General features: G+C 45.2%; 1 protein-coding gene across 1 annotated transcript in view; it reads right to left on the minus strand.

The window, feature by feature from the left end:
* Positions 1-639: 639 nt before the first annotated feature.
* NLRP9 (NLR family pyrin domain containing 9) overlaps positions 640-27589 on the minus strand; it is a 33888-nt gene continuing 6938 nt past the window's right edge. The window contains exons 2-9 of the mRNA XM_030942131.1: positions 25921-27472; positions 23403-23564; positions 17157-17324; positions 9119-9289; positions 6806-6976; positions 5898-6068; positions 4305-4475; positions 640-1252 (exon numbers count right to left, since the gene is read on the minus strand). Coding sequence (XP_030797991.1) covers positions 1120-1252; positions 4305-4475; positions 5898-6068; positions 6806-6976; positions 9119-9289; positions 17157-17324; positions 23403-23564; positions 25921-27472 — 2699 coding nt within the window. The 3' untranslated portion in view covers positions 640-1119. The remainder of the gene's footprint in view (positions 1253-4304; positions 4476-5897; positions 6069-6805; positions 6977-9118; positions 9290-17156; positions 17325-23402; positions 23565-25920; positions 27473-27589) is intronic.

The following is a 27589-nucleotide window of genomic DNA, read 5'->3' on the forward strand; positions in this document are numbered from 1 at the left end:
CACCACCTCGCCCGGCTAAATTTTGTATTTTTAGTGGAGACAGGGTTTTACCATATTGGTCAGGCTGGTCTTGAACTCCTGACCTCATGATCCACCCACCTGGGCCTCCTAAAGTGTTGGGATTACAGGCGTGAGCCACCGCGCCCAGCCTATGCCAGCATTCTTTAAAGTTGTGGAAAAAGGCCAAAAGCAAATAGAAAATTGGGCAAAAAAGTTCATAATTGCTTAAACATATGGAAAACCTGGAAGTAAAATTAAGCAAGTAAGTGCAAGCACTCTACATCGAAGACTATAGAAAATTCAGCCTCCCAAGTATCCAAAGAATCCAGGAGTGTGCCAAGAGATCCAGGGGTAGGTCTACAATTTCTCATTCTCAGGAGAATCTGAGATTATATTTCAATCTAATAACTGAGACTATATAATCCAGCTTCTGTATCACCTTACATTTATATTTTGTAGTAACAATTTTAGACCAGGCCAATAAGGGCATCAGCAATTTGCTGCAGGGAACTAGGGAATGTTTAATTATGGCAGTGAAGTGTTTAATATTGTATTTTAAAATAGAAACAGTATAGAAACATTTGAATAATACCGAATTTTTAGAAACATCTATTGGAGTGTCATATATAAAAGGATAAGTAGAGATTTGGAAATGCTTTTTTTATTGGACAAGAAAACTGATCAAATTAAATCTGGGCAAACTAGAAAGTCTGGATGCTAGCAATACAATCTATAGACACATTCTAGCATCACTTCTATGTCAGAAGTATACGGATAGTGGTGCCTGCAAATGCACGCCCCTACACACTCAGACATCCATTAAGAAAATAAAGCCATGCTTTCCAGAGCGTTGAACACTTGTTTAACATACTTGTTCTTCTAAATATCACAAGGCAGGATGGGGATTCTAAAGACAAGGGGATATAGGACCAAGGCAAAGACAGTCAGCACATACACTGAATCACGTTCCATAATCATATTGCTAGAACACCCAGGGAGTAGCCCTGAAATCACAGCCCTGCTGCCATGATGTACAATTACAGGACAGAGGTGCCAGGAGAAGGGCCCACTGTGGCCAAGGAAAGCTTTTGTGAGAAGACTACTTCAGGGTGTTCCCCATCAGAGAAGCACACCCCTGATCTTGTATTCCTCGTCGATCCAGGGTTCATGTGAAATGGTTAGGTGGGGCATTTTTTCTTCCACAGACATCAGCATCTTCTGAGTTTCTTCATCAAAGCCAGATTTGTGCAGCCTGGGAAAAATAGAAATAAAGTTATTTATTTATTTATTTATACACAATATTGCCTCTCTACATTCTGATGTCTACCTCTCCTCTCCTCTTTATTCTCTCCTAGAAATCACTGGGAGAATTGTACTGAATGTGAAAAACAAGCATGAATCTTTCCTATAGGACAGGAAGCCTCTGATTTATACCATAAAGTGAAATTTCATATACAGCATGTATCAATTAAGATTTAATTCAAAAAAGATGAATTTAAGTTAAAAAGAAAAAAAACAGGATAACTTCCATTCACCTGATGTTCACATGCCCTGGCATATTTATTGCTTCTTATAATGTGCTTTAAAAAAAAGAAAACTTAACATATTATGAACTTCTCTCAGAGACACTAGTATAATGAATTCATGTACCCATCACCAACTTCTACAATTACCAGTATTCAGCCTCTTCCATTTACAAGCCACCCATTTTCTAAGAAATAATTAAAGCTGATGCTATACCCATAAATATTTCAAACCTTCTTGTCTATTTTTGCTATTTTCAGTTCCTTTCATGTCATTGTCCCCTGAACCCACCTCAACAAAGCTGGTTTTTGTCGTCATCAATAACATCAATTTATTAAATACATTCTATCCTACCTAACCAGTTAGCATTGAATACAGTTAATTACACTTTCTTGTTGGAGATATTTTTGCCCTTAGCTTATTGGTCACCACTTCCTCCCAGCTTCTCCTCCCTCAACAGCTATCCTTCTTGCTTTATACATTGAATCTTTATCTCTTTATAACTTCGAAATGTTATCGGCATCAGGAAAATATAAAAAATAAGTTCACAAATAATTGGTAAGACTGAAACAGGCTTTCCTGGAAGAATATAACTAACATTTGCAGTTTTCTTCTCCCCTCTCCCGTGTCTTTCCTTCTTGCCTGGTGTTCATAGTTATGTGCCTTTTTATCTCCAATTATAAAAAGAAGTTGAGGAGGATGAGCAGGTCACAAAAGTTCACAGACATTTAGACACAGGAGAAGTAGGAGTTTATTACCTTAAATATTCAGAGGTAGGGAAGATGGCTAAGTTTCCTTTCAGCTACAGCGACACTATGAGAAAGTCATCCAGAAGCAACTGCTCTGAATGCTTGCTACTGTGGAGATGACATGTTCTGGGTGTGGGGATGGTGGTTGAAGAGCAGGGAGATATGATAATTATTATTTTATAATGCAGGTCCTAAGTGCCTGGCCTGTCCCTATGGGCGCTGGGTCTCTGTCTCCTCTCTGAATTCATTTTTTTCCTTCTCTGCTATACAGTTCCCCGGGACTCCCTTCTAGCCCTGAAGGGTACAAGGCCTGGCCCCATCTCAGGGCCTGTGCGTTTTGCTGTGCCCCCTTCCCTTGGGGTCCTCCCTAGATAATCATTATATGGTTTGGTTGGATCTGTGTCCCCACCCAAATCTCATGTTTAACTGTAATCCCCAGTGTTGGAGGTGGGGCCTGGTGGGAGGTGACTGGATCGTGGGGGTGGATCCTTCGTGAATGGTTAAGCACCATCCCTTTGGTGCTGGTCTCATGATAGAGTTCTCACAAGATCTGGTGGTTTAGAAGTGTGGCATCCCCCCGCTTCCTTTCCTCCTGCGCCCGCCACCAAAGACGTGCCTATTTCTCCTTCACATTCCGCCATGATTCAAAGTTTCCTGAGGCCACCTCAAAAGCAGAAGCCGCTATGCTTCCCGTACAGCCTGCACACGCATGAGCTAATTAAACCTCTTTCCTTTATAAGTTACCGTCTCTGCCAGGCGTGGTGGCTCACGCCTGTAATCCCAACACTTGGGGAGGCTGAGGCGGGTGGATCACCTGAGGTCGGGAGTTCGAGACCAGCCTGGTCAACATGGTGAAATTCTGTCTCTACTAAAAATAAAAAAATTAGCCTAGCATGGTGGTAAGCGCCTGTAATCCTAGCTAGTTGGGAGACTGAGGCACGAGAATTGCTTGAGCCTGGGAGGTGGGGGTTGCAGTGAGCCAAGATCATGCCACTGCACTCCAGCCTGGGTGACAGAGCAAGACGCCGCCTCAATAATACAAAAAACAAAAAACAACAACAAAAAAAACTTAACGTGTTGTGAACTTTTCTCAGAGACACTAGTACAATGAATTCATGTACTCATCACCAACTTGAACCATTATCAATATTCAGCTTCTTCCATTTATATCCTGCCCATTTATTTTTTAAAAAATAAAAAAAACTTTTTTTTTTGAGACGGAGTCTCGCTCTGTCGCCCAGGCTGGAGTGCAGTGGCCGGATCTCAGCTCACTGCAAGCTCCGCCTCCCAGGTTTATGCCATTCTCCTGCCTCAGCCTCCCCAGTAGCTGGGACTACAGGCGCCCGCCACCGCGTCCGGCTAGTTTTTTGTATTTTTAGTAGAGACGGGGTTTCACCGTGTTAGCCAGGATGGTCTCCATCTCCTGACCTCGTGATCCGCCTGTCTCAGCCTCCCAAAGTGCTGGGATTACAGGCTTGAGCCACCGTGCCCGGCCAAAAAAAACCTTTAAAATTAAAATAAAATCAGAAGGAAAAATTACCTTAAAAAAATTCATCCTACAGATTTCAAATAGGTACAACTCCAAAGGCAAACCTAATTTTCAGAACAATGTTCACTGCTGCCGTTTAGCCAATGTATTTCTGAGTCAAGACCCTGCTCAGCCCGTCCCAGAACCCCTTCCCAAAGTCTGAGCTGGGGTTGCATATTTATGGCCAACGTAAGTAGAACCTGTTTTAATAGAGCAGTGGTTCTCACCTGGTGCAACTGTGTCTCCAGGGGACTTTTGACAATTTCTGGAGCTCTTTTGATTGTCACAACTGAGGGAAGCGCTACTGGCAACTCATGAGAAAGGCCGAGAACGCTGCTTGACATCTTACAATGTCAACCGTTTTTACATTTTACAATGACATTTTACAATGTCCACAGGGGCCCAGCACAGGCCCCCACCACAAACGACCCTCCAGCCTGACATCCATCATGTCGTAGTTGAGCACACGGCCAGTGAACAAAGCTCGTTTTGAAGTCACTCACCCCAACATCTGCAGGGCACAGTCCGGGTGGCTCAGTGCCTCACACAGCACCGCCACTGCGTCAGGTTCCAAGGTAATCCAGTCGAGGTTCAGGCTCCTCAGTGTTTTGCAGGCGACGAGTGCCGCAGCGAGGTCACCACAGCAGGCACGGGTGATCGGACATGTTTGCAGCCTGCAAAAAGGGAAACACACCAGAGAATCCACTCTGGCTTGGGGCAGGCTGGAGGGCACACCATTGTTACTTACCAACTACTTATCACCCCCCAATACAGATAGACAGAAACATAGTAGGTAGAGGAAAGAGGATAGGGGACAGATGGACAAATAGATAAATGACAGATGATGTATACATAGATATAGATAGATGTGTGGGTATGCACGTATCTATCCACATTCATACACACGTATGTGTATGTCTGATGTGCGTACGTGTGTGTTGGTGGCATGATTGTTCCCCAGGAGCACAGCTGCCCTGGCTGAGAAATGCTGGTGGTCTACACGGTAGAGTTTCCTGCCAGGAGGTGTGTATCATTTTTGCCCACCGGAGGATACTGGTAGTGTCTGGAGACATTTTTGGTCTACCACACCAGGAGAGAAGGTGCTCCTACCTCTTCTTTCCCTCTTCCCCTCGTCGCTTACCTCTTGCATCCTCTCTTCCTCTCCTGCCCCCACTTCCATCCCCTCTTCCCCTCTCCTCCTCCCCCATTCTCCCCCATTCTCCCCTCTCCTCCCTCGTTTTTCTGTCCTCATCTAGTGGCTGGGAACCAGGGATGCTGCTCAACACCCCAGGAAGCATGGAACAGCCGCCCCAAAAACACAGAATGAATTGGGCTAAAATGCCCCTCGCGTCAATACTGAGAAACCAGGATGCAGACACACATCCTTGCAACCTCACGAGCGCATGTAATTGTTTGACAAATTACACGCCTCCTGGCAGGAGACTCTGCCGTGCAGACCAGCGTTTCTCAGCCAGGGCAATTGTGCTCTGGGGCACGTATGTCTAGTGACATCTATCCCAACTGAGGGGTGCTCCTGGCAACTGGAGGATAGTGTCCAGGGGTGCTGCTGAAGATCCTATGATGCACACGATGGCCCCCAAGGCAAATAACTCTCCAGTTTCAAACAGCAAGAGTTCCAAGGCCCGGCGCAGTGGCTCACACCTGTAATCCCAGCCCTTTGGGAGGCCGAGACAGGCGGATCACGAGGTCAGGAGATCGAGACCATCCTGGCTAACATGGTGAAACCCCGTCTCTACTAAAAATACAAAAAATTAGCCGGGTGTGGTGGCGGGCGCCTGTATTCCCAGCTACATGGGAGGCTGAGGCAGGAGAATGGCGTAAACCCGGGAGGCGGAGCTTGCGAGATGGCGCCACTGCACTCCAGCCTGGGCCACAGAGCCAGACCCCATCTCAGAAAAAAAAAAAAAAAAAAGAGTACCAAGACTGAGCAAACCCTGGAGCAGCATTTTACGTATCAGATCATCCCAGACAGACTTGCTTTTAAGTCTGCCTCCCTTCCATTCTACTGACCCTCCAGCTCTTCCTCTTCTTGAAATAGGTAAATTTTCCTGCGATGAGGATTGGTAGATACTCACCCAAGTCCCTCTAATTTACAGTTAGGATGCTTCAAAGCTGCACATAACTGTCTGATACCAGCATCTCCTATTTCATTATGCCCGAGTTTCAGGGTCTTCAGTTTTTCATTGCAAATAAGAACAGCAGCAATGTCCTTACAGGAATCGGAAGTAAGGAAACAGCCCATCAACCTGGCGGGAGGAAACACACACACACACACACACACACACACGTGTGTGCTTATGGGGCCCGTCACAAGGCTCCACTTTAGTTTCATTTTTTCATGTGATACAAGAAATACCCAAGTACTTCTGAGATGATGAGGAGGGTGGGGAAGGGCAAGAGGAAGACAAAAGAGGAACGAGGGAGGAGAAGGGAGGACAGGGGATGGGGGAAGAATGGGGGAGGAAGGGGGAGGAGGAGAGGGGAAGAGGGGATGGAAGTGAGGGCAGGGGGGAAGAGGATGAAAGAGGTAAGGGATGAGGGGAAAAGGGGAGGGAAGGGGGAAGAAGAGGTAGGAGGGAGGAGGGGAGAGGAGAGGAGGAGGGGACAGGGGAGGAGGAAGGGACAGGGGAGGAGGACGGAGGAGGGGACAGAGGAGGAAGAGGGAGGAAGGAGGAGGGGAGAAGGAGGGAAGAGGGGACAGGGAGGAGGAGGGAGGAAGGGGGAGGGGGAGAAAGGGGAGGGGAGAAGGGGGAGGGGGAGAAAGGGGAAGGGAGAAGGGGGAGGGGGAGGAGGGGAGGGGGAGGAGGGAGGAGGGGAGGGGAAGAGGGGAGGGGAAGGAGGGAGGAGGGGAGGGGAAGAGGGGAGGGGAAGGAGGGAGGAGGGGAGGGGAAGGAGGGAGGAGGGGAGGGGAAGGAGGGAGGAGGGGAGGGGAAGGAGGGAGGAGGAGAGGGAGGACAGTAAAGCAAATCACAGCCGGTCGTACCACAGCTCCTGTATGCTGCAGGCTGGGTGCTTCAGCGCTCCACACAGAGATGCCACTCCGTTATCCTCCAGGGCATTTGAGCCCAGATCGAGGAGGGACAGGGACTTATTGCACAAGAGGACTTGGGAAATGGAGTCACAGGAGACACAGGTGAGACAGCAGTACATCAACCTGCAAAGAAACGCACCGTCTCCCAGCCCACTGAACAGCCGCTCGTCCACCTGGAGAGAAACGCACCATTCTCCCGCCCACTGAAGCTTCCTGTGGTAATATTACCATATTCTCTTTGTCACAGGCAAAACCTTTCCAGATGTTCCTTGAACTCTGCTGTCACTCAAGAAAATAAGGAGCTGGGTGAGGTGCCTCACACCTGTCATCCTAGCACTTTGGGAGAGCAAGACAGGTGGATCACCTGAGACCAGGAGTTTGAGACCAGCCTGACCCACATGATGAAACCCCGTCTCTACTAAAAGTACAAAATTAGCCGGGCACGGTGGCGGATGCCTGTAGTCCCAGCTACTCGGGAGGCTGAGGCAGGAGAATTGCTTGAACCTGGGAGGCGGAGGTTGCCGTGAGTTGAGATCGCACCATTGCACTTCAGCCTGGGCGACAAGAGCGAAGCTATGTCTCAAAAAAAAAAAGACAATAAAAGAAGGGGATTAAAACTTGTAACACCCAGGGACATACAGAAGGAGGAATGTGGAATATAGTGTCCCAACAAACAGAATCTCAGATTCCAGTTCCAAGTCAGATCATCACCAGCTGGAAGATCTAGGGCAAAAGTCACCCATTCTTTGCAACAGAGTATACATATGGCTTAATGGAATGTACTGGACAATATCCCATGTAGAATAATTTTTGATTTGTTGTTTAATATACATATTTAAGGTTTTGTTAAAAGAATAGGTTTTAGGGGCCGGGCGCGGTGGCTCAAGCCTGTAATCCCAGCACTTTGGGAGGCCGAGACGGGTGGATCACAAGGTCAGGAGATCGAGACCATCCTGGCTAACACGGTGAAACCCCGTCTCTACTAAAAATACAAAAAAAAAAAAAAAAAAACTAGCCGGGGGAGGTGGCGGGCGCCTGTAGTCCCAGCTACTCGGGAGGCTGAGGCAGGAGAATGGCATAAACCTGGGAGGCGGAGCTAGCAGTGAGCTGAGATCTGGCCACTGCACTCCAGCCTGGGCGACAGAGCAAGACTCCGTCTCAAAAAAAAAAAAAAAAAAAAGAATAGGTTTTAGGTGCTCGAGCCACAAAAAATAAAATGGATCAGCTATGTCAGATGATAAGTATGTTAATTCCTTGACAGTCAACCTTTTACTATGGATATGTATATCAAATAATTTTTGTTTTAAAAATTATTTAATTGGTTGGGCATGGTGGCTCCCAGCATATTGGGAGGCTGAGATGGGCGGATCACGAGGTCAGGAAATCAAGACCATCCTGGCTAACACGGTGAAACCGCGTCCCTACTAAAAATACAAAAAATTAGCCAGGCCTGGTGGCAGGCGCCTGTAGTCTCAGCTACTTGGGAGGCTGGGGCAGGAGAATGGCGTGAACCTGGGAAGCGGAGCTTGCACTGAGCTGAGATCACGCCACTGCACTCCTGCCTGGGTGACACAGCGAGACGCCGTCTCAAAAAAAAAAAAAAAATGATTTAATCACAATGTACTGTATCCTTTGCTGAGAGTTGATTTTAAATGTTCTCACATCCTCCAAAATGGTAACTTTGTGAGGTGATGGATCTGTTAATTAGCTTGATTGTAGTAACCATTTTACAGTGTATGTATATATTAGAACATCACATTGTATGGCTTAAATGTATGCATTTAAAAAATATTTTAATTTTTTTTATTTTTCTTTTTTGAGATAGAGTCTTGCTCTGTCTCCCAGACTGGAGTGCAGTGGCACAATCTCGGCTCACTGCAACCTCCACCTCCCAGGTTCAAGCAATTCTCCTGCCTCAGCCTCCCAAAGTGCTGGGATTACAGGCATGCGTCCCAGCTAAATTTTACACACGGCTAATTTTTCTATTTTTAGTAGAGACGGGGTTTCACCATGTTGGCCAGGCTGGTCTCGAACTCCTGCGCTCAGGTGATCCGCCGACCTCGGCCTCCCAAAGTGCTGGGATTACAGGCCCAGCCAGCTCCATTTTACTGATGAGCACCTGAGGCGTGGAAAAGGAACTCAGGTCGAGCTACAGATTCCACATTCTGCCGTGTCCCTCAGTGAGCACTGCATTGCTTTGATAATGGGTGGATCTAGGCGCATGCTTCGGAAATCTCCGAACCTGCTTTCTGCAGGCCAACTTACATCAGCGTCTCCAGGGCACAGTGTGGGTGCTTCAGGGCTTCACACAGCAACATCATTCCTTCGTCCCTCAAGGAATTTTCTACCAAGGAGAGGTGTTTCAGCTTGCTGTTGCAGGCCAGGACGGAGGCGATGTCTTCACAAGCTTCACTGGAAATGTCACACTTTCCTAGTCTACATATGAGACACACACCATGAGACAGAACCAAAGCTTTCAATCGCTCATGAAAGATTAGCCATGGACCAAATGACACCTCTGATTCTAGTCTTGCACCTGCCAATCCATTATCTACATTACAGAATTTTTTTTTTTTTTTTTTTTTTTTGAGAAGGAATCTCACTCTGTTACCCAGGCAGGAGTGCGGTGGTGCGATCTCGGCTCACTGCAACCTCCACCTCCTGGGTTCAAATGATTCTCCTGCCTCAGCCTCCCAAGTAGCTGGGATTACAGGCGCCTGCCATCACATCCGGCTCATTTGTATTTTTAATAGAGGTGGGGGTTTCACCATGTTGGCCAGGCTGTTCTCGAACTCCTGACCTCAAGAGATCTGCCTACCTCGGCCTCCCAAAGTCCTGGGATTACAGGGATGAGCCACCGCGCCCGGCCACATTACAAACTTTTAAAAAGTGCAAATGTAAATGACATGACTCCCTCATTAATCCCGTGGCTTGGCATTGAAGTTAGGAAAAATGTCTAAGCCCACGCTTCTCTACTACCTGGGGTGATCTGCCCTAAGGGAGACATGTGGAAATGTCTGGGTATATTATTGGCCGTCACAATGGAGGCTGCCAGGGATGCTGTTGAATATCCTTCAGTGAACAGGACAGACCCTGCAACAAAGGAGTATCCAGAACTCAATAAATCTGACTCTCTGTCAATAGCACTTCAAGAAGTAGGAAAAACCCAACTGTTTTTTTCCTACTTTCACACACTCAGTGCAACACGCTTCTGTGACCAGAGGCGGGAAGGCAGCTCGCCCCCCATATTGGGCAGCTCTTCCGCAGCCACTAAGTGGGCATCCTAAAACTTAACCCAAACCTGACACTCCCTTTGAGGGGTTAGACACAGAGCTGATCATCGATTATGCCTGTGTGATGAAGGCTCCATAAAAATCCTAAAAGGATATCGTTGAGAGAGCGCCCAGGTTGGCAAACACGTCCACCCGCCACACCCCAGCTCCACAGGGACAGACGCTCCTGTGCTCGTGTGGGGAAAAGAAAGAGAGAGATCAGATTGTCACTGTGTCTACGTAGAAAAGGAAGACTTAAGAAACTCCATTTTGATCTGTACTAAGAAAAATTGTTCTGTTTTGAGATGCCGCTAACCTGTGACTTTAGCCCCAGCCCTGTGCTCGCAGAAACATGTGCTGTAATGAATCAAGGTTTACTGGATTTAGGGCTGTGCAGGATGTGCCTTGTTAACAATATGTTTGCAGGCAGTGTGCCTGGTAAAAGTCACCGCCCTTCTCCATTCTTGATTAACCAGGGACACAATGCGCTCGGAAAGCCGCAGGGACCTCTGCCCAAGAAAGCCTGGGTATTGTCCAAGGTTTCCCCGCACTGAGACAGCCTGAGATATGGCCTCCTGGGAATGGAAAGACCTTACCATCCCCCAGCCTGACACCCATAAAGGGTCTGTGCTGAGGAGTGAAAGAGGGAGGCCTCTTTGAAGTTGAGATAAGAGGAAGTCTTCTGTCTCCTGCTCGTCCCTGGGAATGGAATATCTTGGTGTGAAGCCGACCATTCCTTTTATTCTGAGATAGGAGAAAACCGCCCTGTGGCTGGAGGCGAGCTATGCTGGCAGCAATACTGCTGTTACTCTTTGCTACACTGAGATGTTTGGGTAAACAGAAACATAAATCTAGCCTGCGTGCACATCTGGGCACAGTACCTTTCCTTGAACTTATTCATGACATAGATTCCTCTGTTCACATGTTTCCCTGCTGACCTTCTCCCCACCTGTTGCCCTGCTACTCTCCCCTCCCCGAGATAGAAAAAATAATGATCAATAAATACTGAGGGAACTCAGAGACCAGCACCAGCGCGGGTCCTCACACGCACGTTGAGTGCCGGTCCCCTGGGCCCACTGTTCTTTCTCTATACTTTGTCTCTGTGTCTTGTTTCTTTTCTTAGTCTGTCGTCTCCACCTGACGAGAAATACCCACAGGTGTGCAGGGGCAGGCCCCCTTCACACTCGGGACCCTTCCAGATCTCATCCTGTGTCTCTCTCCATCTGGCTGCACATCTGTATCTTTCAGATCATTTATTAAATTGAGAGTCAGATCCCATATGGTAGGAGCTCAGTCCACATAAGACCTCCCTTGACTTCAGATGCCAGTTGCAGGTACTGGATTGCTCTGCCTGTGTTTGACCAACCGGCTGTACATGGGGGTTCCCATGACCCCTTCCTTGAGTTAGACTTGCTAAAGTTAGATTTGCTAAAGTTAAACTCTTCCTAGAGTTAGATTTGCTAAAGTGGATCACAGACCTCAGGAAAATAATTACATTTAATAAATGATTGCTTGAGCCCAGGAGGTAGAGGCTACAGTGAGCTGAGATCCCACCTCAGCCTCCCAACTAGCTGGGATGACAGGCGCCTGCCACCACATCCGGCTAATTTTTGTATTTTTAGTAGAGATGGGGTTTCACCATGTTGGCCAGGGTGGTCTCGAACTCCTGAGCTCAAGTGATCTGCCCGCCTTGGCCTCCCAGAGCGCTAGAATTACAGGCATGAGCCACGCCCGGCCCCTGGCCGCCTTCATATCTCTCTTCTCCATCCGACTCAAAGGGGAATGCACCTGCAAGTTTTTATGCATGGATTGTTTGCTCACTATTGTGATAATTTTTTAAAAAGTTCCTCAGTCTTTTCTTTTTTCTTACTTACTGCATGCCTGTATCAGATTATCTTCCGTACCGCACAGAAAGCTCCTCATTCTTCAAGCCTCTTGATTGAAAGTATGATGGGGATCTCTCCTCTCAGACCAAGAGGAAATGAGAAGATGGAGCAGAAGCAATATTTAAAGATAGAGATCATGGTAGAGCATTCTCAGAAGCCTGTACAAACATTCATCCACAAATGGAGGAAGCTCCGTGAATTTTTAAGCACAATAAACACAAAGACCAAAACCACGCCCAATGAGGGAAGAAAAAAAAACCTTAAGATTAGCCGGAGACAAGACACATGGAGCACACTGCCTACGATAGGACGAAATATACTGATGGCTACATTGAGAAAAAGCATGGAAGCCTGAATGGGATGGAATTACATCTTTAACATGTAAAAGAACAAAAGAAAGAAACAGTGAAAACCTACAATTCTCTGATGGATGGGTGAACAAAATCTACAAAAATAAAATCAAAACAGATATTTTTGGTCTCAGATACACCGTGGTCATCTGGTTTATAACGATAACTACTGCTGTTCACTTGAGAAAAAGTCATCTTCCAACAGCACTCTGTGTTCGTTATGTGAAAATTTAAAAAAAAAAACCTGACTTTATACTACACAGAAACATTCATTCAAAGTAGATCATAGCCCCAGTTGTGCATGGTAAAACAAGACTTTTAGAGAGAAATGCATAAGAAGTTATTCTTATGACTTTGGGCTTGGAGTGCAGCGACTCAGGTTGGAGTGCAGTGACAGTGATGACAGCTCACTGCAGCAACTTTGGACCTTTGGGCTCAAGAGATCCTCCTGCGTCAGCCTGCTGAGTAGCTGGGACTACAGGCATCCACCACCATACCTAGATAATTTTGTTTTGTTTTTAGAGACGGGGATCTCACTATGTTGTCCAGGCTGGTCTCCAACTCCTGGCCTCAAGCGATCCTCCTGCCTCAGCCTCCCAAAGTGCTGGGATCACAGGCATAAGCCACCAAGCCTGGCAACAATTGCCTAAACAAACACAAAAAGCAGTTGAACATGAAGAGATACATTCAGTTTTCATAAAGAATCTCTCTTAATTCAAAGAGGATATTAAGCATGTGGAAAACCAAACCACACAGAAGATATTTGCAATGCATAGATTTGACCTAGAATTCATTCCACAATAGAGAAAAAACACCTGTCAATGAATGAGAAAAAGACAACTCAATAAAACAACGGGCTACACCAGCATGTCAGAAGACATATCACAGAAGGAAGTCCAGAAAGTCAAATAGATGAAAAGGCGCTCATAGCATTAGTCGTTAGACAAACGCAAATTAAACCCACTCAGATATTATGCCCTAAGCAGAATGGATTTGAAAAGATCAACACCCTCAAGTGTTGGTAAGAAAACAGGACAAGTGGAACGCGTTCATTTCATAGGCATATAATCCGGTGAAGCCTCTGCCTAAAAGATACTGATTAAGTCTAGTTTCACTGGAGGTCTCATAAAAGCATATTTTTAAAAACAGCTTTGTACGTTTCATTAGTAAAATTTCCTAGTTTTAAGAATGCACTATTGTTATGTAAGATGTTACCTTTGCTGGAAGCTGGGGGATGATTGGTACGTGGGACTTCTCTGTACTATTTTTGTAATTTCCTGGGAGTATAATAATCTTTCAATAAAAAGTAAACAACAATAATGACAAAGTAAAATGACCGATGTGGAGAAACAGGTGTTGGTCATAAGGGTTTCCAGACACACATGAATTAAGGTGTGGTATCCATAAAAATGCTTGTCCAGGACCACTGCACATTGTATTGGATGGTTTTTTCCTAGCACAAGAACCCCTGGGTTGGATTTAGGCAAATACCTCATTCTGTTTTAGCCAAGCTGACCCCCTCCCACCACCAGAAGAGAAGCATCACTCTCATTCCTCCTAGAGCACTTCACAGGCTAGCACTACTGACATTTTGGACTAGATAATCCTTTGTTATTGGGGAGCTGTCCTTAGCGATATGCTTTGGCTCTGTGTCCCCACTCACATCTCATCCTGTAGCTCCCATAATTCCCATGTGTTATGGGAGGGACCCAGTGGGAGATAATTAAATCATGCGGGTAGGTCTTTCCTAGAATGTTCTTATGACGATGTGTGTGTCTCACAAGATCTGATGGTTTTACAAAGGCGAGTTTCCCCGCACAAGCTCTTTTCTCTTGTCTGCCGCCATGTGAAATGTGCCTTTTACCTTCCACCATGATTGTGAGGCCTCCCTAGCCACATGAAACTGTAAGTCCAATAAACCTCTTCCTTTTGTAAATTGCCCAGTCTTGGGTATGTCTGTCAGCAGCGTGCAAACACTTGGTCTCTGTCTACCAGATGCCAGCAGCACCCTCCCCACTCAACTGTGATCATTGAAAATGCCTCTAAACATTGACATTCCCTAAGGGACAAAATTCCTCCTACTGAGAACTACTGAGCTGGAGAGAACCTGATTTTGAAGACCTTCCACCACCAATACCACATTGAAGTAAATGAAGAATAGTTAGCTTACCCCAAAAGGTAACATTTCCAGCTACATTATGTCTATCATTATGCTAATCCTCATGTTAATGTATAATAGATAAAACCCTATGCAAATAACATAATTATGAAATGGAGCAAAATACAATGGAATTCTGAAAGTCTTCCCCCGAGAAGAGAAAGTTAGAGTAGAAGTTAAAAAAAAAGTTGCCATGATATGGAAACAGCTTGAATGAGGAATGAGATCTACAGCAGTTCTATAAGCTCAAACAACCCTTATTCAGAGAACCTACCTCTTTCTCCTGATGAGTCTGGATGCATAAAATTAACCGAGTATAGATGAATCTGTCAATTACATTTTTTGATGGTTACTGCAAAGAAACGACAGCAAACTGGGAGAGAGAAGAGCATATTCTCTTGGTGGGTTTAATGGGCTAATTTTATTTTATTTTTTAATTTTATGTAGTATGTATGTATGTATGTATGTATGTATGTATGTATGTATTTAGAGATGGAGTCTCGCTGTGTCACCCACGCTGGAGTGCAGTGGCACAATCTCAGCTCACTGAAAGCTCCGCCTCCCAGGTTCACACCATTCTCCTGCCTCAGCCTCCCGAGTAGCTGGGACTACAGGCGCCTGCCACAATGCCTGGCTAAATCTTTTTTTTTTTTTTTTTTTTTTTCTGAGACGGAGTCTCGCTCTGTCGCCCAGGCTGGAGTGCAGTGGCCGGATCTCAGCTCACTGCAAGCTCCGCCTCCCGGGTTTACGCCATTCTCCTGCCTCAGCCTCCCGAGTAGCTGGGACTACAGGTGCCCGCCACCTCACCCGGCTAGTTTTTCGTATTTTTTAGTAGAGACGGGGTTTCACCGTGTTAGCCAGGATGGTCTCGATCTCTTGACCTCGGGATCCGCCCGTCTCGGCCTCCCAAAGTGCTGGGATTACAGGCTTGAGCCACCGCGCCCGGTCAATTTTTTTGTATTTTTAGTAGAGACGGGGTTTCACTGTATTAGCCAGGATGGTCTCAATCTCCTGACCTTGTGATCCGCCCACCTTGGCCTCCCAAAGTGCTGGGATTACAGGCGTGAGCCACGGTGCCTGGCCTGGGCTGATTTTATCGATTGCTGCCTCAATGACTTCCCTTTGTTCTCTTTGGAAAGACAGATTGGCCAGTGATCATTCTACTATAAAGACACATGCACACGTATGTTTACCATGGCACTGTTCACAATAGCAAAGTCTTGGAACCAGCCCACATGTCCATCAACGATAGACTGGATAAAGAAAATGTGGCACATATACACCATGGAATACTATGCAGCCATAAAAAAGGATGAGTTCATGTTCTCTGCAGGGATGTGGATGAAACTGGAAACCATCATTCTCAGCAAAGTAACACAAGAAGAGAAAACCAAACACCGCATGTTCTCACTCCTAAGTGGGAGCTGAACAAAGAGATCACATGGACACAGGGCAGGGAACATCACACACCGGGGCCTGTCATGGGGGAGGGTGCTGGGGGAGGGATGGCATTAGCAGAAATACCTAATGTAAATGACGAGTTGATGGGTGCAGCACACCAACATGGCACATGTATACATATGTAACAAACCTGCACGTTGCGCACATGTACCCTAGAACTTAAAGTATAATACTAATAAAAAAGAAAGATAGATTTGCTCTGCCTAGAAATCACCCAAATAGGACAGGGGCCACCCTGACAATTTTCAAGAGGAAGAAATGACTTTTTTTTTTTTTTTTTTTGAGACGGAGTCTCGCTCTGTCACCCAGGCTGGAGTGCAGTGGCCGGATCTCAGCTCACTGCAAGCTCTGCCTCCCGGGTTCACGCCATTCTCCTGCCTCAGCCTCCCTAGTAGCTGGGATTACAGGCGCCCGCCAGGTCGCCCGGCTAGTTAGAAATGACTTTGGGCAAGTCATTTTTCCCCTGGCTTCAACACTGTCAACTGCCAAATTAGACAATCATACTTGTGATCATTAACGTACTTCAGTTTTAAGTCTCTATCAATGTCTTTAGGGGGTAAAAATGATGTTCTTGTTTTGGCCTGGTTGGCTGAAGGCAGAACCAGGAAGTACCAAGGGAGGTGTCCATGAGATGAGGCTGGGTGTGGTGGCTCGTGTGAAGTACTGTAATCCCAGTACTTTGGGAGGTGAAGGGGGGCAGATTGCTTGAGACCAGGAGTGCAAGATCAGCCTGGGCAATATGGTGAAACCCCATCTCTACAAAAACTTACAAAAATCAGCTGGGTGTGGTGGCATGCACCTGTAATCCTAGCTACTCGGGAGGCTGAGGTGGGAGGATCGCTTGAACCCCGGAGGCTGAGGTTGCAATGAGCCAAGATCGCATCATTGCACTCTAGTCTGGGCAACAGAGTGAGACCCTGTCTCAAAAAAAAAAAAAAAAAAAAAAAGTAATTAAAGTGAGTATGAGAGATGGGAGGGCGGAAATAAACCTTCTGAGAGGAGGCCTTGCCCAGCAGAATCTACCTTCACCTTACAAGGAGACTGAGATTCAAAAGATGAAAAACAAGATAGACGAAGACTGAAGCAATGACCTTCCAGGAAGGAGAACAAGAATATTCAAACCGCAAAGCCCACCTTGGAAAGCAACACCGCTCGGCATGAACAGCCCGGACTTACATCAGCTCTTCTATCTTGCACATTGGATGTTTCAGCGTCTCACACAGGTGCCTGACGTCAGTATGGGAGAGGCTGGTGCCATACAGGCTCAGAAGTTTCAGGTGAGGGTTGTGAAGAACTGCCTTAAATAATTCTGAATCATGTCCAAAGTTAAGCATAGAAGTAAATCTGCAGAAGATTAAAACAAAAAATAGCATCACGCAATGAGATCCCAGCACAAAGCCAGACACCTGTTGTATGATTCTTCCTGCCCTGAATGCTAGGCCTTACCACGCAGTTTCTGGAATTCTGGTTACTCCTGGCCATAAATTATTTCTCGGTGGGGTCTTCAGACACCAGACAGCACAGACGCTCAAGCTGCTTAGAACTTTCCCGTTTCTCCCTAGCCCCTCCACTTCTACATAACAGCAAACATATAAGGAAAATGAGTCCGACGACTCCCATGTTAAATCGAGCCCCAGGGGGACGGAAACAAACTATACTTGTACCTCTTTGAATTCTGAGATTAATGCCTCACATAAAATAGACACACACATATCTGAATTAATGCTCCAAGCAAAACTGTGTTACCCAAGGAAAGAACCCATTTCTGTTTTAAAAATAAGATTTTTTTTTTTTTTTTTTTTTTTAAATAAAGGAGACGGTGTTATGTAGTGTCAAAAAACTCAGGCTCCAGAGTTACAGGAAACTGGATTTGATGTTTTGCTTTTCTCCTTGTTGCTTTTGCAAGACTGGGCAAATGACCTAATGGCTGTGTGGCCCAGTCTCTTCATGAAATACACAGATATGGTCATGGTGATTAAGAAATTAGCATTTAAGGACAGGCATGGTGACTCACACCTGTAATCCCAACACTTTGGGAGGCCGAGGCAGGTAGGTCATGTGAGGTCAGGAGTTCGAGACCAGCCTGGCCAACTAGGCGAAACCCCATCCCTACTAAAAATACAAAAAATTAGCTGGGCATGGTGGTGCATGCCTATAATCCCAGCCACTCAGGAGGCTGAGGCAGGAAAATCACTGAGCTGAGATTGCGCCACTGCACTCCAGCCTGGGCAACAAGAGCGAAACTCTGTCACCAAAAAAAAGAAATTAGCATTTACTGTAATGCCTGGAATATGGCCAATTCATGTTGGCTTTTATTTTAATATCTACATGTATATGCCATATATGTGTATTTATAAACCAAATATGTAATTATAAACCAAATATGTATTTATAAACCAGATATATATATTTACAAGATAAATACGAAACCAGAATATGTACTTACAATCCAGACAAAATTTATGTATAAACCAGATATATATACGTATTTATTAGCCTGATAAATGTGTATTTACAAACCAGACACACGTAAGAATAAATGCATGACACATAAAACTTGCTCTATATGACTCCTGGTATTAGAACAGATGAGAACACCTTGATTTCTCTCCTAGTCAACTTTAAGAAATGACGGAGAATTTTAAAAGTAAATATTTTACCATGTTCAAAAACTAGAATGGGAATTTTGAGTAGACCAAAATCAAAAGACAGATAAGGGCAGATCACAGAGGGAAACGGCAGGCTGGAGGAACTGTGGGGACTGTGGGCAGAGTGATCCCCTAAATATATTAGCAACACCCTGGTACCACCTGCCCAGAGATAAAGGAAGCCAGGAGCTGGTGACAGGGAGGGGAGATGTACAGGGATCTGCGCAGCCAGTGAGCAGAGTCTGGTACAACTGACAGGTGGACGTGCTGCCACAGGAAAACAGAGAATCTAGGCCAGGCACGGTGGCTCACACCTGTAATCCCAGCACTTTGGGAGGCCAAGATGGGTGGATTGCCTGAGTTCAGGAGTTCAAGACCACCCTGGTCAACATGATGAAACCCCGTCTCTACTAAAACACAAAAAATTAGCCGGGCGTGGTGGTGGGCACCTGTGGTTCCAGCTACTGGGGAGGCTGAGGCAGGAGAATTGCTTGAACCCAGGAGGTGGAGCTTGCAGTGAGCCCACATCTTGCCACTGCACTCCAGGCTGTGGGACAGAGCAAGACTCTGTCTCAAAAAAACATAAATAAAAATAAAAATAAAAATAAATAAATAAATAAAAGAAAAAGAAAAACAAGGAAACCCCTTGATATCTGGAGACACCTGTGAGAAAGGCGGGTGACACAAAAGACGGGAAGATCCGGCCCTCAAGCCACCACATCACATTAATGAAAGCACCGGGATTGGTTAACCAGGCAGCTGCAGTGAATGTCAACCATCGGCCAGCAGCAAACAATCGAGTCAACAGACAATATGGTGGGAAAACAGTCACAAAGATGAACATGTAATTAGGAATCATCACCATTTCAGGATAATCAACCTCAAGGAAAAGGGGGAATCTAAAATAGAAGAGTTGATTATGATACCATTTGTTGACTCTTTGTCTTGTCAACTTTTTCCTTTTTCTGCACATAAATAATAAAAAAAAAAAAATACAATTGCTGAGATGAATGCAGAATCAGAAGTCTGGGTTCATTCCTTCAACTTCAACTCCAGTGGCTCCCTAAGGTTAGGGATGAAGGAACGCTGGAGGTATGTGTGCTTGGAACATACTGATCTGTCTGTGATTAGTCTGCCCTACGTAACCCAAGGAATCAGTCTACTTCTCTCAGCCTCTACTGACGCCACTCTGCTTCCAGAAACTATTATCACTTTTTCTCAAGTACAACTTTTCCCTTAACTATAAGGGAAAAAAAAGTTGATAAAGCAAATAGAACAGGATCTCAACTAACCATTCCATGTGAGTGATGAAATTGGATGATACCTCCAACGTTCCCTAAACCCTAACCTTGGGGAGGCATTAAAATCGGTGTTGAAGGAACGAGTCCTGGCTTCTGATTCTTTATTCGTCTCAGCAACTGCATTTATTATTTCATGTACAGAACCAAAAAGAAGGAAGAACATTTTCCAATTTCTTTCTTTCTTTTTTTTTTTTTTTGAGACAGAGTCTCGCTCTGTGGCCCAGGCTGGAGTGAGTGGCGCGATCTCGGCTCACTGCAAGCTCTGCCTCCTAGGTTCACACCATTCTCCTGCCTCAGCCTCCTAAGTAGCTGGGACTACAGGCGCCCGCCACCATGCCCAGCTAATTTTTTGTATTTTTAGTAGAGACAGGGTTTCACCGTGTTAGCCAGGTTGGATGATCTCAATCTCCTGACCTTGTGATTCGCCTGCCTCGGCCTCCCAAAGTGTTGGGATTACAGGCGTGAGCCACCACGCCCAGCCCATTTTTCAGTTTCAAGACATGTGGCTAGATACTTTAGAAGAGAAATGACCAAACTATCTCTATTATTCCTGGACAACTTAAAATGAATCTAATGATATTTGCTAGACACTGAACTAAAGAACTTTGTGTAAAATATCAATGAATTGGGAGTCCAAGGCAGGTGGATCACATGAGGTCAGGAGTTTGAGACCAGCCTGGCCAACATGGTGAAACCCCATCTCTACTAAAAATACAAAATTAGCCAGGTGTGGTGGCGGGCACCTGTAATCCCAGCTACTTGGGAGGCTGAGGCAGGAGAATTGCTTGAAGCTGGTAGGCAGAAGTTGCAGTGAGTTGAGACTGCACCATTGGACTCCAGCCCGGGCGACAGAGTGAGACTGTCACAAAAAAATTTTTAATTAAAAAAATATTTTTTTTAAAATAAAAGATCAGTGATTTATTCTCATTGTCATTAAGACCGTGAAGAAGCACTGATATCCTCATTTTGTAACCTAAGGCTCCTAGGAAGGACATGTACATCTTAATTCACGCCTTCACCCAGGTTTATCCGGATTACTCTTCTACTTCACGTTGCCATTGATCTCATCTAAAAATCAATGACTTCTTGTGCTTTAAGACTGAATTTATACAATAAAAATCAACGACAAATGTCTTAATTGCAAGACCACTAACCACCTCTTCCTTGCTACTATTCCTCACATCACACTGAAATTCAGATACTGCTCATGCCTTATAATCAAGCTAGTCCCTACTTTAACATATTTTCCAGAAAAAAAAAGTTCAGTGAGGTCCACTTTTTACTATCTATGTGGGATCTTTAGAAATTCTTTTATGAGTCAGTTCCTTCACTATTTTCAGCACGCATTCATTCAATGGATGTTTAGTGAGCCCGTACAAAGCTTTGTATTTTTCTAGATGCTGAGGACATGAGGGTGAAGGTATCCCCATCCATCACAGAGGTTTAGTCAACAGAGAAACACTGCACTCCCTAAGATCACTCCTGGCTTTGGTGACTTGCTAGGAGATCTCATACGACTTGCAATACAGTCATACAATGGCTATGATTTATTTCAGCAAAAGGATACAAAGGAGAAACCACCAAGGGGAAAAGGAACATAGGAAAAATCCAGAGAAAACGAGACACAAGCTTGCAAGAGTCCTCTCCCCGTGGGATCACCGGGACACAATAAATTCCTCCAGCAACAAAATGTGAGAACACATGTGAAGCGTCATCTACCAGGGAAGCTCATGAAGGACTCAATGCCTGTGGTTTTTACTGGAGCTTGTCATATAGGCACCTTCTGCCTAGCATGAGCCAAAATTCAAAAGTCACTGAAGGAAACCAGACGTTCAGTATAAACCACAGTGTTGGTACAGTTCAGGAACAGTGAACCATTCTTATCAATTAGGTTGATGGAAACTCTCCCAAAGTCCAATTTCCAGATATTAGCCAGGCCGGGTGCGGTGGCTCACGCCTGTAATCCCAGCACTTCGGGAGCCGAGGCGGGCGGACCACGAAGTCAGGAGTTCGAGACCAGCTTGGCCAACATGGTTAAACTCCATCTCTACTAATACAAAAATTAGTCGGGTGTGGTGGTGCACGCCTATAATCCCAGTTGCTCGGGAGGCTGAGGCAGGAGAATCGCTTGAACCTGGGAGGCAGAGGTTGTGGTGAGCTGAGATCACACCACTGCACTCCAGCCTGGGCAATAAGAGCGAAACTCCATCTCAAAACAACAACAACAACAACACAACACAACAAAACAAACAAGACGTCAGCCGAGGACCGACCTAGCAAACAGACCTTTCTAGAGACAGCAGTCTGAAGACTGTTATGTTAACTTTTTTCTGCACAAATATGTGGGCTAATAATTCAATGCACTAACTCTTACCAAAAAGACGTATAAGGTGCTTTGGGAGCAGACAGTCTTCCGTGATGACATGACCTTTCAAGCTTAAGAAAGACTTAAATTTAACCTGGAAGCAATGTTTACTTATGGGGGTAAAGAGAACAGCATGGCCCAGGCAAATCAAGATAAGTAAAATATCAGGGAACAACTCTGTTTCTATCCTCTCATATATTATTTGTATAAAAGTAATAACAAAACTTTATTAGGATTAAAAGAAACCGAAGGAAATATTGCACATCAGCACTCTGTTTCATAAATGCCACCTATTATGCTTGTCTTTATTATTTTTCTTTTTTTTTTTTTTTTTTTTTTTTTTTTTTTTTTTTTTACAAATTTAAGGTTATTTTTCTGTCTGTCCTCAAGCACCCTTCCTTTCTCACCTGAGAAACATCTATTCTTCATCCATCCACAACCAAGCAAAGGTCACCCCTAACCAGGACTGCTCACTCTCAGGCCCTCCAACTAGATTTCATTTTACATGTCACTACATTTTTTTTTTTTAATACTTTAAGTTCTAGGGTACATGTTTACAACATGAAGGTTTGTTACATATATATACATGTGCCATGTTGCTGTGCTGCACCCATTAACTCGTCATTTACATTAGGTATATCTCCTAATGCTATCCCTCCTCCCTCTCCCCACCCCACGACAGGCCCTGGTGTGTGATGTTCCCCTTCCCGTGTCCAAGTGCTCTCATTGTTCAATTCCCACCTATGAGTGAGAACATGCAGTGTTTGGTTTTCTGTCCTTGCGATAATTTGCTCAGAATGATGGCTTCCAGCTTCATCCGCGTCCCTACAAAGGACATGAACTCATCCTTTTTTATGACTGCATAGTATTCCATGGTGTATGTGTGCCACATTTTCTTAATCCAGTCTATCATTGATGGACATTTGGGTTGGTTCTAAGTCTTTGTTATTGTGAATAGTGCCGCAATAAACATACGTGTGCATGTCACTGCATTTAACACACTGGATTGCGGCTCTGCATTTATGCACTGTTCTTCTTCCAAAAAGGCCACAGTAGAGAGAAGGAAACTCTGCCGTTTACTTAAAGGACAGGTTAACATCAAACTTACATGAGTTTTCGGAGTTTACAAACAGGCTGAGTCAGCGCTTTGCAAAGAATCGCCAGGGAGGCATCGTCGAGGCTGCTGTTTTCCATGTCTAATATCTGGAAGTTCTTGTTGGTAATGAACACTGAGCAAAGCTCTCGCCAGTAGATGAGCTTCTCGTTGTAACTATGAGAGAACAAAGATCGTGTTTCTCCAGTGACTAAACTCAATTCAAGACATTCTCAAAACAGGCCAAACACCATTTCCAAAGCCCCTCAAAGCTGACAGACACCCAGGCCTGAACAGGGAGAAGGTCAGCCAGGTAAACTGAGCCAACATGACATAATAGTTATAAAGTAGGGGCCGGGCGCGGTGGCTCAAGCCTGTAATCCCAGCACTTTGGGAGGCCGAGACGGGCGGATCACGAGGTCAGGAGATCGAGATCATCCTGGCTAATACGGTGAAACCCCGTCTCTACTTAAAAATACAAAAAACTAGCCGGGCGACGAGGCGGGTGCCTGTAGTCCCAGCTACTCGGGAGGCTGAGGCAGGAGAATGGCGTAAACCCGGGAGGCGGAGCTTGCAGTGAGCTGAGATTCGGCCACTGCACTCCAGCCTGGGTGGCAGAGCAAGACTCCGTCTCAAAAAAAAAAAAGAAAGTAGGCCCTGGCCAGGCAGAGTGGCTCAAGCCTGTAATCCCAGCACTTTGGGAGGCCAAAGCAAGAGAATCGCTTGAGCTTAGGAGTTTGAGGATGACCTGGGCAACATAGCAAGACTCCTTATCTATTAAAAATTTAAAAACTTAGCCAGGTGTGATGGCATACACCTGTAGTCCCAGCTATTTGGGGGCTGAGGTGGGAGGATCACTTGAACCCAGGAGTACAAAACTAAAGTGAGCTATGATCATGCCACTGCACTAAGCTAGGGAAACAGAGCAAGACCCTGTCTCAGAAAAAAAAAAAAAAAAAGAAAGCACTGTTTACAATAGCAAAGACATGGAATCAACCTAAATGCCCATCAGTGATAGACTGGATAAAGAAAATGTGGTACATATACACCATGGAATACTACGCAGTCATGAAAAGGAACAAGATCGTGTATTTTGCAGGGACATGGATGGAGCTGGAGGCCATTATCCTTAGCAAACGACTGCAGGGACAGAAAACCAAATACCGCATGTTCTCACTTATAAGTAGGAGCTAAATGATGACAACACATGGACACAGGGACGGGAACAACACACACTGGGGCCTGTCGGAGTGTGGGGCTTGGGAGGAGGGACAGTATCAGGAAGAATAGCTAGGAGATGTCGGGCTTAATACCCGGGTGATGGGATGATCTGCGCAGCAAATCACCATGACGTATGTTCACCTATGTCACAAACCTGCACATCCTGCACATGTATCCCCTGAACTTAAAAGTTGGAAATAAAAAAAAAAGAAAGTGGATCCTGAGATAAGAGTAATTGATTGGAATGAAACTCTGGTGTAAACATTTAGTAACTATGTGACCCTGGCCAAGCTATTCAACCTTATTCTGTTTCCATTTCCTCTTCTTTTAGATGAGAATACTTGATTGTTCTATGGACAAGGGTTATTTGGTGACCCCTCAGTGAACAGGGAACTGTATCCAAAAACGTTATCACGAACAGCAGCATGTATCTGAGAGCTAACGTGTGAGTTCACGTCGGTAACGTGAACCCGACGGAAGAATACAAGGCAAAATCAGCAGCGGGAAAAGACGTATGGAAAAAACGCAGAGGAAACGAGGCAGGAACTTCCAGGAGTCCCCTCCCAGTGGGGTCACCAGGGGATACTGCACAAGCTATGAAGGGAGGGGGAAGCAGCACAGTCTGAAAACAATAAACATGGTGGAAAAAAAAGGAAAAAGAAAGAGAAAGAGAAAAAGAAACAGAAAGAGGAAGGAAGGGAGGGAGGGAGGGAGGAAGCAAGCAAGGCCAGGCGTGGTGGTTCAGGCTTATAATCCTAGCACTTTGGTAGGCTGAGATGGGTGGATCACCTGAGTTCAGTAGTTCAGGAGTTCAAGACCAGCCTGGCTAACATGGTGAAACTGTCTCTACCAAAAATACAAAAACTAGCCAGGCGTGGTGGCGTGCACCAGTAATCCCAGCTACTTGGGAAGCTGAGGCAGGAGAGTTGCTTGAACCCAGGAGGTGGAGGTTGCAGTGAGCCAAGATCACACCACTGCACTTCAGCCTGGGCGATAGAGCAAGACTCCATCTCAAAAAAAAAAAAAAAGAAAAAGAAAAAGAAAAAACTCCTGCTAGCCTCTTAACCTCACATTGGTCCTATGAAGTTGATAAAACTTTTATTCCTCTTTATGCAAATGGAAAAAGTTCAAGAAGTTGCAGCTCATGATCCCACAGCTGACAAATGGTAGTGCCAAGGCTCGAAAGGAAGCCTTTCTGACTCCAACCTCCATGCTCTTAAGCACAGCAGCGTAAGGCCCATGAAACACCCACAGGCCACTAGAGCAAACTCCAAGCGTAGTGCGTGGGGCAGGGGATTAATAGAGGACTCACCCTGACGCGCATCCTGAGTCATCTGGAAAGATACTCTCCATACACATGCGAAGTGTTGTTAAACGTCGACAATGCTTCAGGCAGAATGAAGCTATTGCCAAATGTTGTATGTTACCAATATAAATGAAAACTTCTTCAAAGAAATTCATCACTTGTGTTACAAATTCTTTTTCCTGAGTTTCAAATAAACTAACGAATAATTCCTGGAAACCTATGGCTTCCCTATCAGCTTCACATTGACTTAAACTTTTAAGGCATTGGGTTATTTCCTGCTGTAGGTCTTTTGACAGTGGAAAACCAAAGGATGTCTCCAGCATGCTGACAATTTCTTCTGCTGAAATTCCAAACGTGAATACCCCCACCTGGGTCAAGTGGGTTTGAGGCTGAGTCATACTTGCTTTTATAAGCTGAGTTATGCTTCCAATGGCCGGGTTAGGATCGTCTTTGGGTCGTTTGAGCAAATAAAACATAGCGGCACAAAACTCTTGGATACACAGATGGACGAAGGTAAAACAGTCCCCTCTCCTTTGGAGAAGTCTCATACCCACCCACATCAAGCCCTCAGACTCAGATAACCCATTCCTCCGGAGATCCTCATGGCAAAATACAAATGTGTATGTCCACACTCCCTCTGCAGCCAAAGCACACAGGTTTTTTAGTCGGGCTCTGTTCACCTTAGGCAGAAAACTCTGACTTCCTGCTTTGAATACATTTGTTAAGAAGGATGCATATAAAGAGGTGGTGTTTTGGGAGTTTATTTCAAGGTCTTCTCCCCTCTCTAGCCTCTGTTTCACACAAGTACAGACCAACCAGCATATAAAGGGATTATGGCACAAGATAAACAGCGGTCCACTATCTCTCACAAAATTGAAGACTTTCAAGGCTTTGTTCTTCTCACCAAAGTAGTAGGAGAAATACGACTTCTTTTCAGATTCAGTGAATCCTGAGAGCTTTATGAGTTTTGGATGCTGCAACGTAAAATAGTGTTTTTGCATAGCCAGTTTTCCTAATGCAATAAGCAGAGAGGATTCTGGAAGCATCTTTTTTTGCAACAAACTGCTCAGGATAATTGGCGTTGGCTGCCGCCGCCTCCAATCATCACTGAAGTCAGCCTTAAACTCCAAGTTAAACTTCAGTTGCTCAAAGCCATCCAGGATGAACAGAATTCTCTCTGGCTGGGAAAAAATGTCTTCGATCGTCTCTGAAGATTCAGGCCAGTCCCTAGAGAGGAGCTCCAGTAAGCTGGTCTCTGTGACACCGTTCATTTCATAGACATTGAGGAAAAACACAAATGTGAACCTATCCTTCCATAAGTTTCCCTCTGCCCAGTCCAACATCACTTTTCTTAGAAGGGTTGTCTTTCCAATTCCATCGGAACCTTCCAGGACCACAGTGTGCAGTCTAGCCGCAGCAGTATATGCGCCATTCAATTCTTTATACTCATTTTTCATGGTTTCTTTGTAGAAATGCTCAGGGACTTGAAGACAGGTTTCCTTCTCCCATATATGCTGAAATTTTTCCTTCATATGCTTTCTATATGGGTTTAGCTTATCTGTGAGAACAGGATATAAGAGTGTTAAAAACACACTCATTCTTTTATACTCCTCAGAACTGTAAACCAAAAATAAAATTCTAATACTCGCCAGCCATCTGAAGCCAGGGTGCTTTT

This window comes from Rhinopithecus roxellana, chromosome 12 (genome assembly GCF_007565055.1).
Source record: "Rhinopithecus roxellana isolate Shanxi Qingling chromosome 12, ASM756505v1, whole genome shotgun sequence".
Lineage (NCBI taxonomy): Eukaryota > Metazoa > Chordata > Mammalia > Primates > Cercopithecidae > Rhinopithecus > Rhinopithecus roxellana.